At 36.5% G+C, this 14,163-nt stretch overlaps 1 protein-coding gene across 2 annotated transcripts in view; it reads right to left on the bottom strand.

Annotated features, from left to right (window-relative positions):
• Positions 1-6,508: 6,508 nt before the first annotated feature.
• Positions 6,509-14,163, bottom strand: part of LOC117432014 (leucine zipper protein 2-like) — a 76,649-nt gene continuing 68,994 nt past the window's right edge. The window contains exons 11-12 of one of the 2 annotated variants that reach the window (XM_034053386.3): positions 13,186-13,263; positions 6,509-12,275 (exon numbers count right to left, since the gene is read on the bottom strand). In XM_034053386.3, the coding sequence (XP_033909277.1) occupies positions 12,168-12,275; positions 13,186-13,263 (186 nt within the window). In that variant the 3' untranslated portion in view covers positions 6,509-12,167. Of the gene's footprint in view, positions 12,279-13,185; positions 13,264-14,163 lie in introns of both variants that reach the window. The other variant, XM_034053385.3, reaches the window with a different exon arrangement.

A 14,163-nucleotide genomic window follows, 5' to 3' on the forward strand; every position in this document is an offset into this window, starting at 1 on the left:
AGTCACACCTGACACTTTCCTAGTGACTTTGGGGTAACACTTTACATTGAGTGTCTCTAATTACTGTGCATGTACATATTAATTACACAGTAAATGCATGTGCAATTGCACAACATTTATAATGATATATGTAAGTACACAATTGTATCAGAAAAGGGTTAGCGTTAGGGTTATATCATGCAAACACATTTTACACATTAAGTACAGTCCATTGTAATTATGTGTTTGGGTTAGGGCTAGGGCTTGGATCTCTGCCCACTCAATCACAGCTCAAAAGGAGCAAGCCTACTGTATGTGTAATCAATTCATTGCATGCAATACAACCAGTCACCAGTAGAGGGAGACACAGATACAAGAACAGAGCCTCCAGATTACATTTTAGGAGCACTGCGAAAACAGTGGTCAAGCCAACATTATAGTTTATGTGTGAATAAGCTGAGGACTTGAGCCTCCAGCGTTGACAATCTTTTCACAAGCTACAATACAGGTGATCACCAGAAAAGCAATCCAGCTCTGTAGGATGTCAAGAATGAAGTGAGACTGATTCAAACTGTAGAATGGGTCAACTTCACAATTTGGTGTGTAAAGAGTGAAGGGAGTCATGGTTTGAGTATAATTGGCTTCATCATTAGGGCCAAGGAAGTGTTGTGTGAATATCCAACAGGATTGTATTGAAGTGAGGGGATTGCTGCAGAGTTACCTTGCAAAGTCCCAGAGGAGGTACAAAACGGATTACAGCGCATTGGCAACACAGAAAGGCTGTCAGATTTGCAGGAACATGCTTGCTAAATGCCGTGTAATGTCACTACAAAGCTGTGCGAGGAGGAGGCACTTAGAAGTCAAGTGGAATGCAGCTAAAAATAATAACTGCTGTGCTCTAACAAAGAGAGCTGTAATCTGGCTTTAAGAAGTACACTCCCATTAAAAGTTTACCGTAGTGAAAATACCATACAGAAATACTGCGGTAAGCTTTTAAGGGATAGGTAAGATTTCATACAATTGCAGAAGTATGTTGTATAATATAGTTGATCTAGAATGAAGTATCATAACCATGGTAAGAGAAGCAACGTTTTCACTACAGAATAAGCACAAGTGTCTGCTACTCTTTCCTTCGCAGCTAAACAGACTTGAACCCACATTTAAAGCCTGACTCATTTTATTTGTATTTGGAGGGGGGTAATAAATGATTTGTAAATGAGAAGTTCAAACAATACATACAACAAAATGAGAGACTGTGCAGCAATATTTGATTTGATTTCATTAATACTTTAAATTGGTAGTGTTAAAACTTCCTAGTACATTATTATTATTATTATTATTATTATTATTATTATTATTATTATTATTATTATTATTATTATTATTATTAGCCAGTTAAATAGTAAATTGAATTAGGACTTCAGTGGTTTTCTCGATGGGTTCCCTATGTGATTTATAATAGAAAAAATAGAAGTACATGTCACTGTGGACTTCAAGTTAAATAGAAATGGACTAAAGCATGACTTTGGTGGTTACTGTCTGCAGACTATTTTAGTGATCTAAAGAGTCTTAGAGTGAAAATCTTAGTTAGTTAAACAAACACAGAAAGAAATGAAAAAACAAACACAAAATGCCCCTTAATACTTGTGCATACCCTCAACTACCAAGAGATAATTCATGGAACAAAAATAACATGGAGACGTTTCAATCCCAAGACAAATAGACATTGTTTCCAAGGAAATCATTTGCATCTAACAGCTTTATAAAATTGGAGATGCTGGTGCCCGAATGTACAATTATCCAAGAATGTGAATCTAGAGTTGAGTATTGCAGTGGGGCTAGGTATTCCACTCACTGCTGTGTGCCTTTAAATAAACAATGCAGGGCTGTGTTAATGGTGTAATGTACCATACTTCTCTGGAGCTCTCTTTTAGAACCAGGCCTTCTGTTTAGTACTCAAGTGGAAATAAAATCATTAGGGACAGGACTTTAGTTAGAACTGCATAATGACCTTTCAATAAAGTGTGTGACTTGCAGTCTGTGCTACACAACTGAACAGAAATAATTACATTTAGCTTGCCTTCGAGACATCCCATTAAAGCAGTGGGGGGGGGGGGGGGGGGTGCTGTACATAATAATCAGATAGTTTTACAACTGCCCTATGAATCAGTCTATAAAGTTAATTTGCAACCAGGCATGCAGAGAGTTCAAAGATTCAATATGTACAGCATAATTGCCTTTTATAGATCTCATCAACTGCCTTTAATATTCCCCTTATCACATAACATGCAGTATTAGTAGCAGAGACCTGGTCTTGGTCCCGAGACCGGTCTCAAGATCTCATTTTGAGGTCTCGGCACGTCAGCCTTGACAATACTCTCGCTTATCTTATATCCCCATTTTCACCAAAATTAAAGATTATCTTAATTTTTTCAAAATCCATTCATAGACATAGATTGCTATTTTTTGTTTTAAATATATAGATATATAGATATATGCAAATGTATTAGAACACCTCAACATTTGTCATTTATTGCAAGAAAACCTCAATTCAATTTTAGGTCAGTAATCAGCGATATAGAAACAACAGGCACTCATGTGAAAATGTTAGACATCTTTGTGCTTAAATTTGGCATCTTAATAAACAACTTCTGATTCTGAATAGTGTCATGCATTTAACCATTTTCAGCATGTGTGACATTTTAAAGTCAGCAATTAATTTAGACAATCACAATTTTCTTTTACAAGTTTTGACAATTTGCCAGGATTTTTGGTTACAGTGGTTTGATTTCATAGGCACAACAAATCAAAACTGCAGAAGCAATGGGGTGTTCTAATAATTTTGTGTGTGTATATATATATATATATATATATATATATATATATATATATATATATATATATATATATATATATATATATATATATATATTAATGAATACATTCAATTTTTGAGCAATGAAACAGCAAATAAAGCAGCAATTCTAATAGTTAATTTCAAGCAGAATGCATACAATACTGTTATATAGTGTCTTCTGCTAATCCACTGTGAAAAATGTATCAAGTAAACAATTTTTCAGCCTATGCATAATTTTATATCATGCTTATATACTACTAATACTACTAATAATATTTTTTAAAAGTGAATGCATTGTATTGCTTTATTATTTCTAAAAGTCTGATGTGAAAGAAGTGATTTTAGAAGCACAATCCTATATGTGTATGTGAAAACATGAGAATAGAAGGATTGAAGCCACTGAATATTACTTTCTATGTAGTTTGCATATATACTGGTCTCGGCCTTTTGGTCTTGACTACATCACTGTTTAGTAGCCCTTCATTCTGCCTTTCTCGTCGATCACATTGAAAGGCCAGCTACAATAGTATGATTACATTAGCAGAATAGCAGGCAGGATCTGCAATGCTTCCCTGAAATGCAAGTCTTAAAGATTGCCGTGACTGTGCAGTGTATTTCCAATCACTCCCATTATCCTATTAAATGCTCAAAGAAAAACAAGCAGGTATACCAAAAACAGCAATACTAAATTGCCTTCACTGCTTATAATGTGAGAATTGGCAGTCATACATGGGCACCGTTTAAGCTGTCCCACAAGCCCCTTTCACAAAGTGCATGGAGGGATTCTATTAAAAAGAACTATTTTTCTAATGCAACCATTGTTAACATTCGCTCGGGGACTATTTCACAGCCTAAATATAGAATTCATTCTTTCAACCCTGTACATTTTTTTGTACATTTAAAATCATTGAATAGAGGGAGAAAAAGTAAGAGATTACTTTCCATGGCCAATTAGTTTTAATAGGGATATACCCTAATGAGAAGAAACAGAGTGGCTTTTGAGATTATGTGCAAAAGAGCTCTTTATCCAGATTATCTACATCACTCAAAACACATCCATATCTCAGGCAGAGGGCGTACTGGCTACTGATTGCAAATTATCTGCCAGATATGTGCTTTACTGTAGGTGGTCAGACACATTCTTCAGTTTGTTCAGCTTACATAATCAGTCCAGGGTTACACATCCCACTACTGCCACCATTAGAGTTACCAGATTTTTCAGAGAGAAAACCGTAGAAACTCTAAGCCGTTTAAATAATTGTATATAATAACTGTCATTGGTTGTATGTTTCTAAGAATTCAACAGCTACCTCCGATCAAGTTGAGAGTGCTGGCAACTTGATCAGAGGTAGCCCCTGAACACTTACAAACATACAATAAACAAGTCATTGTTTTCTCTCTATTGTTTCTACATGTGAAATGTAGAAAAAGCCAGGTTAAAAAAAAAAATTGATAAGCTATTATCATTTAAAACATGTGATATAATGTGAGTACCGGGACAAAAAAAATTAAGGCTGGAAATTGGAACAATCCCATATCAATCACTCCCTTAAATGACAGCATGTTGCATCTATCTGGTGAACACAATAAATAAAGAAGGGGTAATCTGTGTTGCAGTTTACCAGTTCACCAGGCACAAAGAGGAACGACTGACCAATAATTTAAAATGACTAATATATTCAGCTATCCTGCTGGACAGTACATATCCTGAAAGGTCTATTAACCTGAATGAGTGAGAGCCTAATAAAAAGCTAAAACTAAGCAAAATAGACAGTGGATTTATAGTAGCTTTATATATATTTTTCTCTTCATCTTTCTCTATCCTCAGAGGACTTTCCACAGTGCTCTGTGCAGCAAGGGCAAGATCTGGGTGAGAGAGTTCATGAGTTTTCTTCACAGATTTAACATGGTGTTGATTCCTGAGGAACATTTTCAGCCGATTGGCTGCTATGACCCTTGCCTGACGGAATGCTTAAACTTTAAAATTATTAACATTACCAAAAATGTATTGATGAAATAAAATAACATATTGCTGCACATTCCCTCATTTTGTTTAATTTATTGATTGCATTTCTCATTTAATATTCATTTCCTTTCCCCCTCCAGATACAAATTAGTCAGGCTCTGTGTAGCTGCTATGTAAAGAGTAGGAGACACTTGTGCTTATTCTGTAGGGACAACTTTGTTTCTCTTACAAGTTTCTGGAAACTCTGTTACCATGGTCATGATACTTCATTCTAGTTTTTGTTTTGTACAACAAAATGCCAATCATTAAGGCATTACAGAAAAGAAAAAAAAAATGTGACAAATGATGACATTTAAATTTAAAGTCTTCAGAAAACGCCACTGTTGGTTATTTTTTGTGTCTGTCAGCAGCTGCAATTGTAGGTTTGTCTGCAGGGAATCAAGTGCTGTCAGCAAACACTGCTTACCTGTCAATATCAAAATTTGTCAGGCTGAATCATGGAGTGGGTTTCAGGCTGGAGTCGTGGTTTTTAAAAATGGCGTGCAGAATCCCAGCAGTTTGAGGGAAGATATTGTCAGATCTTGAAGCTTACCATTACTTGTCATGTATATCAATCAGAAATGTCACAGAGAAATGGCAGCATTCATGAAGATGAAGCACTTATTTTATTCAGGTGATCATGATTTATAAATACACTGATTCTTGTCTCTGTGCCTTAAAATATGCATGAATACATCAAATAAAAGGTATTTGGAATGCTGATTTGGTTATTTTGCAAGGCTGTGCAAAATAACCAAACTTGATATATAGATACACACACACACACACACACACACACACACACACACACACACACACACACATATTATTCCATGTTTTCTTTTTTATTATTTATGCACTTCACTAGCTTGAGGAGGGGGGAATTGCAGCTGGATGAATCATACATCCAATAAGATGCACACCACTGGATATGATGGCGTATAGTATGCCGATGGTTTTCAGGAAGTAGGCTTTAAAATTGACCCTATGGTCCCAAGGTGAGTGGCTACCTCCCGAACTGGAGAAACTGAAATTGGTCACGCCGTAGCCTCTTTTCCCATTTATACTACAGCTTTGTGTTAACCCTAGGAGACTGTGGTACAGTGCTGTGACCATCGTACAGCCGTGAGAACGAGGCAACACTTTGCAATTAAATCCCAGAGCTGTAGATTATAGAGGTTCGGAGAGGAGTGTCGAGAAATCAGTGGCGTCTGAATGAGATCAGCGCTTGAGAACCACGGTGTGCTCCTGAGTGAAAAAATTAATTACAGAAGGGTTAGGTGTTGGATTTCAGAGCCAGTGCTTCAAAACAAATGAAAAGAGCTTAACCTTCAGTACATTTTAATAACAGGGCTTTCTTGGATTCAAACTAATTCATTATTCATTTTATTGTACCCCGCAAGGCTTGAGCGGTCTGGGAATAATCTGACAGTTGCGATACATATAAAGCCACACAATAATCAGGTAAGATGTAAAATATTAAAGAGTTAATGAAAAATGTATATGAATGTAGCACATCGTATACAGTTGAAATGAAGTGGTTTTGTCACTTAAATACAATGGTAACACATCAAACTAGAACAAGACAATTAAGCCTTCTTATTAAGGCAAGGTCAAAAAAGCATGTTTGTTTTATTTTAAAAGGCACAGTAAAATAGGTTTGAATGTTTTCAATTCTCAAACATTTTATTGATCAGAAATAGATTACACAATTCAAAATAACCATTAGCAAAACATCAACACCACTTGGTAATAAGTTAGTGATCTAGTTATTTAACAAAAACAAACAAACAAGCAAACAAAAAACGTCCCCTTAAAATCCTGCATTGCTGTGAAAGATTCATATTGACAACTCACAGCCATTCACTGTGAAACAGCGCCCTGGGGTTTACTTGCAGAAGGTTACTCTCATTCCTCTAGAGAGACTGTGTGCTAAACAGGTTCTTAAGGTATATCAGTAATTCATCATCAACATGGCTAGGAAACCCATTGCAGGCCCTCACCGACATCAGTGTAAAGAAGTGTCGCTTACCCTCTGTCCTCATTCTGTCTTGTTTTTTTCTTTTATCTGGGACACACACATGGCCAGTAACGACATTAAGTTTTCAGTACATTTCTAAACATGTAGTGACACCATGGTTGCTGTCTACTAATATAAAACTCACGGACAAAAAAAGAAAACTAATAAATAACAGTATAGAGTGGTATCAGGAGTAAACTGATGCCAGAGAGTATATACAGATACCCTTTTGCATTTAAATTATACTGCTTAGACACTTGTCTGCAATGTGTGCCCAGATCAGAAATTATTTTGGCTTAATAAACTCTATCCTGAAGTCTCACCATTAATTGTACTTGACCTCTATGTATCCAATTATCTTTCTCTGTGAACTGTAAAAAAAAATACTGTACATCTTTGCTAATTGTGTCACATGGGTGTATACATTCAGCTTTCCAGCTTCAGACAGCTATATGCATTATTTACCTTAGGTGCTGACTTCTGTGGTCATTATTCCATATATCTAACCATACAAGACTCTTGAGGCAATGATCTCACACAACTGTATTTCATGTACAACAGTAGAAAATGGCACCAGCTGACCTCATCATTTCTAGTATTCGGGGGATAACCACACAGCTGGAGCTTCAGCTGACATCAATGACAAAGCAGAAACTAGTCAGAAGTCTATGGCTCACAATATAATGAAGGCATCAACTCCTGTTTTTTTTTTTTTAAAGCAGCGCATTTTCACAGCACACTGGTTGAAATGTGTGTTATATCTAGAAGATACACTGCCTTTTATAAAGACATGACTTAAGAGCAGGTATGACTGACAGCTGTGACAGTGGTCTTGATCCAGTGACTGTAGAGACCAATATGTGGCTGCATGTCATGATACATTGCCAAGTATATTAATTTGCCAAAAAAAAAAAACTAATCTCATTACAAAGGACAGCTCCACATCACTAACCAGTAAATGCAGCTCTTAAAGGGAATCACGGTGAATAATTCTGGTAATGAGTCGGAGACCTAAAATACAAGGCTTTACTTGAAGATGTGCAGGTATTAGGATCCAGCCTGACACCAGCAGTGTAAGGAGTTCCGTATTCCAGGGAAGATTCTAATAGCTCTTGCACAGGAAGTGAATATATAATGTGTGTGCACAGGAAGTGAATAATAAGTATTTTTTTTTGTTTGCCTTTTTTTTTTTTTTTTTTTTTTTTTAAAGCCTTGTTACTGGTTTGTATGCTTCCAAACTCTACTATTGCAAAGTACTGGTAGGTCTTTTCAGTTGACCAAGTGCTAATGTCGTGTCACATTAGGATCAGTGTCTGGATCTGAGGCATCTGTCCCTCTCTGTGTAACTGCACAATCGAACGCATTAACAGAGTAACCCTTTAAGTAGAGGCCACTTTAGTGGCACTCACTGTTGAGTACTGCCTTATAGCAATCCGTATCCTTTTCACAATCCTCTCCCTACGGGTAGCACCCGCTGGCAGTGCCTTTAAAAAAAAAAAAAAAAAATGCTCCCTCTATTTTGTGTTTAATGGAAACAAAATACTATAAGTAGCAGATTCCTGGAGGGTGTCCACAGGACTGTGGAGAATAGTTCCCAGAATGTCTTTCAAAACCTTCTGTCACATGTGGTTTCAAAAAGACTTTTCACAACATAAGCCTTTAATCTTGGAAATTTGTACTTTAAAAGGTACAGGTTGCTGTAATTTTGTGGTTTCCTGGAACTCAATTTTCTACAATAATTATACAATAATTGGTTACTATGACAGCATGGCAAAGGGTTAGAGACTCAGAGACAGGAGCTGTGGGTTTAAGCACTGGGGCACACATTTATTTTACAAAAATCAATCAAAATACTGCTCACAGAGCAAAATAAAAAGGCTAAAGAAAACAAGTCTCAAGCACAAAACAAAACAATACTTACAAAACAAGTCTCAAACACAAAACAAAACAATACTTACATCCAGCTGGACATTCGCCTTCACAGACCAAGGACAAGACCAAAATCAAAATGACACTGCACCCAGCAAGACTCACCTCATTCCTTTCCCAACACACCCTCAAACAAAGAATTTTCTCGCCTTATATACCATGTGGCTGGAGCCTAATTAATCATCAATTATTCAATTAAGGCTCCAGCCACATTCTCACATGTTTTTGGCAGGGATAGGATTTAACCACATCCCTGCCAACCACCAACACACCAACCAAATATCATTTACAAGCCGGGCTCCGCAGAGCAAAACAATGTTTGACACACATCCCCTCCTACTCCAAGCGTCCCTGCACTTCACACACCTCACATACCTTACAACATTATTATTTTTTTATTTTTATTTTTTATTTGGGGTCCAGGGGCCAGGTTCGTTATAACTAATTCGGATGAGATGTAAAACTGAGGTCCTATTGTAAGTGACTCTGCAGCAGCAGTTGTTGATGCATAGTTCACGCCCTAGTCTCTGTAAGTCGCTTTGGATAAAAGCGTCTGCTAAATTACTAATTCATAATAATTAATAATAATAATGTACCATACGGTGTTTAAAGTTGAGTATTGTGTAGGTGCAGTGTTACATTACATAGCCAGTTGTCTCAATGCATTTTCTATGTGTAAGTGTGATAGATAGGGTGTCATCAATATTTGAATAACTTCGGGAAATGTTCTGCTCGGCATAAATGATTCCAAACTTCCAATCAATGTTCTTGTAATTGTGCAAATCCATTATTACTGTACACACAGTAATGTATGGATATTCCTCTCAGTAAAGTTATAAAGCCCTTCTGTGAATTGTTATATACCTTCATTGATGGCCTCTTAAATATTCTGAAGTCTGTGCATGAAGCAATATATGATGCTGAAATACTGACACAGACATGTTGTAAAACAGAACATTCTACAAACCTTGTTTTTCTTTTTTGTTTTATTAATGGCACAGTGATTTGCTGAGAAAAAGGGGATCAAACATAACAAAATAAATATAGTTGAACATTTTCTATTTAAATGTCACTAGCACAATAGCAACATGGTAGCAACTACGGTTTCCTTTACATCGAAACTTCTGTCGTAAAAAGATTGATTGTCATTAGTAACAACTGACAATAGTCCTAAAGCCTACAGATACAAGAGTCATAGTACAAAGTTGTTTATAAAAAAATGCACACAATCATTGTTTTTTTCTTAATCTTTAAATTATTGCTTTGAAATAAACACACAAACACGTTATAGTATAGGTAGAAAGCCCTTGCAAAAATGAAATATATTGAGCTACAACAGAAGTTTTGATAGAATTTCTTTAATGCCATGTAGAAAGTTTCAGTTGACGTGTGCAACACTATCTGCAGGGCCCCATCAGTAATTGATCAAAGGTTAAGAAAAACTGTTTTTAATCTTAAACAGTGGACCAAAATAGAATATCTTGTTTCTTGCTAATTTTTGAATCAATGCACATGTTGATTAATGATCCAGATCATGCTATTAATAAATATAACAAAATTTATTTACAAAAAAATATATATATGTCAAGAAGACACACTTTTCGGCCAGGCACTAGGCAACTTACTCTTTTTAACGTTATTCTAATATAACATGTGTACTGTACATGACATTTCTTGTAATCCTCTTGATTATCAGTATGAAATGTATATGATGCACTTCAAATACAAGCGCCACAAGTGTTACTGTATTTATTACAGGCACTTTGACCAGCATTGGAGCATTAGGAGACTAACTATGTTACATAGAAGCTGTTGCTAGTGCCGCCCTTGTGCTTCCAGGAATTAATCTATTCACCCTTTCTCTTTTAAAGATTTGTATTCATCAATAAATACAGCTGCAGTGTGATTGAGGACTGAGAGTGTGCTGCTGAATTAATGAGAATCTAAAACAACCCAAAGAAGTTGTTCTTTGGCCATTAATATTCGAGTCACCGAGTGTGATGTGACATTTCAGCGGCAATATACACATGTCAGGGTTTTCACATTTAAAGAATTACTGCAGCATTATATTATATTTATTATTTCAGCAATTACTTCTGGAGGCAGTAGTGATTTCATTGGGTAATGGCCACATTGGTAGCTGCTATATATCTCCTGAGGAGAAGCTGCTGGCAGCATATCTAGTAGGTCTCTGTTTCATGATACAACTCACACCTTAGGATCGTACAAGTATTATTAACTGTGTATGAAACCTGAAAATGATATCTATGAAGCCAGAATAATGTATGGGTTATTTTGTGTATTTTCCTCAGTGTTTCAACTAGATCTTTGAGAACTCTAAGATTCTACCATGGAATTATTGGTTCGGAACAATTCTCTATGCCCCAAAAAGTTCTGAAAAAAAACCTTAATTAAAAAATGAATCTGGAATCAGGAGATTGAGGCAGGAATTGAGGAGTGGAAGTGATGTGAAAATACTGGGGTGTATCTTAACAGAGGCAGATTGAAATATTGCCATCTTTTACCAAATTAAAACAGGGCACTCTGGGTACCATGGTCATGTAAATCAAATGGTAAAACCTTACATTGTGTCTCTTATTACTGTGTAGTTACATAGTAGTTACTCAGTAAACACATGTGTGCTTACACATGATTACAATGTTATTATGCATAGTTACAATTTACTTGATGTGTAAATCGTTTTGGACACAGTTGTTTCATGTTAGGGTTAGGTTTAGAGTTAGGGTCAAGGTAAGGGTTATATCTTGCAAAAACTATGCGTAATGACATTGTAATTTACTAAGTAACTACTATGTAAATAAACAGTAATTAGAGACACTTAATACAAAGCTCATGAATCTCTTCAGTGGATTTCTGTATGCATCAATATAGCAAACATCAGAAAGGTGATACTGCTTTGAAATATGTCTTTATTTAGATCTGCTGCCATTTTGATGCAGTTAATACGTCACTGTTATTAGAGAAGAGATAAACAGCTGCATGTGCTATGGGTGTTATTACTATACAGACGCTTTAGACATTACAGTGACTGACGCCTCCACATTATTAACTTTGCCGTTGGCTTCATCTGGCAATTGAGTTAATTTCATTTTAATAAACGAACCGTTCTGAATATTGGTCTGTCAACAGAGGTTTTATTTTAATGAAATGAAACGGCGCACGTTGTTACAATATGTTTCATTTTCACAAGGGAAGTTCCATTTAGAAATAGACAAGTACTAAAGTGAAGATAGGGGTGGGCCATGCCTCAGTACTGAACTACACCTCCACTAGAAAGAAAATGACAGCCTAGCATATGGAATGTTCCAATGCAAGTCTCCACAATATCTACAATTGGATTGTTACAGTTTTGTGAATCATATTCCGTTGGCCTCCTTCTTCTTGTCCTCGTTTTCCAGTATTTTCTTGTTGTCTTCAACTGACTTTAATACGTCAGTTTTCTCCCACGAGGGTTCAAGGGCTTTCTGCTGTAACCAAAAAAAACAAAAAACAAAAAAACAAGAAAACAAACATCAGTTACTTTGTTATTATTTTAAATGCAAATTACAATTTTAAACCACATTTAAAAACAGCTTAAGACTACTGACAAGCACTTCAATGAAATGCCCTTTATCCAATTAACGATATGGAGTGAATAGCTTTGGGAATCCAGGCTCAGAGTTTGACTGAAATGAGTCATCATTCTCATTGTGGGTCCCGCTCTCCCCAGTCTACACTGAATCACTGTGTACTGCAGCTCAGTAAGTGCTACAGGGACATTCTCCACCAGCTTGTCTTCAGGCTCTTGTTTGAGATTGTGCTCTGCATTGGAATCATACTGAGAGGACAATTCCATCCTTAACTACAGTCTACATGCCAGCTTTGGTACTTGCATTAGCTTTGTTTTCACTGATTGGGGTTTGAGTGCTGGGACAGAGCATACAGAGAAAGTCTCAGGCACAATCTAATAATTGTTGCTCAGGGTACTTCGTTGGCAAACATTTCACTCAATAAAAGAAATGAATGTTCATCGTTCAAGACGAATGCAATCCAATACTCCTCCTTCATGTCTAAGATGTGTCTTTCCCATATTGTTTCTCGAAATGCAATTAAATTAAACCAGACGTAATGCCAGTTTACTGTTTTATTGCAAGATGTTCTGCTAGTCGCATAATAAAAAAACACATTTTCTTTGTTGCAAAACAGCATCTTGTGAACAATGCTTAAGATACTGAACCCTAATGTGTTCCTATGGAAACAGAATACCTTTTCATTCTTTCAAGGAAAGACCCTAAACCTTCTCTGCATGCTGCACAAGTAATACATTTCAGAAGATTGGATCTCATTTGCTGCTAAGAATGACCCTTTATTCAGAATGCGGCCTCCGTACAGTACCTGAACATATGGATTTAGTTTAACTGCCTTCTTCTCCAACGACCCTTCAGTTTGGTTTTGAGAACAATTCTTGCCAGCCTGCAATAATAATAATAATAATAATAATAATAATAATAATAATAATAATAATAAGTGAATTCCGGTGTAAATGTAACAGGGTGGAGGCTGGGTGCTAACCGGCGACCCCGTGCAGCGCAAGAGAGCTTCTTAACCACAATGCAAGAGCCTTGCTCATCTCACTGACTGGAGACATAATCTGTAACAGTGTCATTAAATACAGGGACTGTCTCTTTGTCTGTAATGCACAGTAAGGCATGTCACATGCAAATAGCGCCTAAAATGGTATCAATCCACATGCTCAGTGTTTTCCTTCAGCTCAACATTCATGGGCTCTGGGGTATACCATTTATTACAGGGGTTGTTCAAGTTCTGCCCTCCCTCTTCCCATCTACGCTGCCACATCAAACACACACGGCTCTTCACCGTCATATTTAACAAAACAAAACAAAACAATAACAAAACACTGAAGGACGGCACCTCGCTGGTCCTATATAAAAATACATAAATCATAAAACACATATACAAAATAACACAAATGAGACACAGGGGCGGAGGGGGAGACCCCGTAAACAATCATATATAGGGCTCCTTGCCCTGTTACATTTGCTATAAAGCCTTCATGATTAATACAAAATGTGATAAGGAGTTTGCAAAACTGATGGGTTCATTTGTAATTATTTGTTTCAGTTAAATGAGATCTCATCAGCAGTGACTCATACCCATTTGAACAGGAACTCAGGGGCCCTATGATCCATATGCACCTATAATGATTAATGACCTGGAAGCTTACTGAACATAAGCACATCTTAAACATAAATCCCATTTGGGAATCAATGAAAAAAAAAAAACGTAAACCGGGGACAAAGCCAACTTTATCTCCTGCATACAATCTGTTCTGCAGCCGGATGTAGGTCAAAG

Source organism: Acipenser ruthenus, chromosome 27, assembly GCF_902713425.1.
Source record: "Acipenser ruthenus chromosome 27, fAciRut3.2 maternal haplotype, whole genome shotgun sequence".
NCBI classification, from domain to species: Eukaryota; Metazoa; Chordata; class Actinopteri; order Acipenseriformes; family Acipenseridae; genus Acipenser; species Acipenser ruthenus.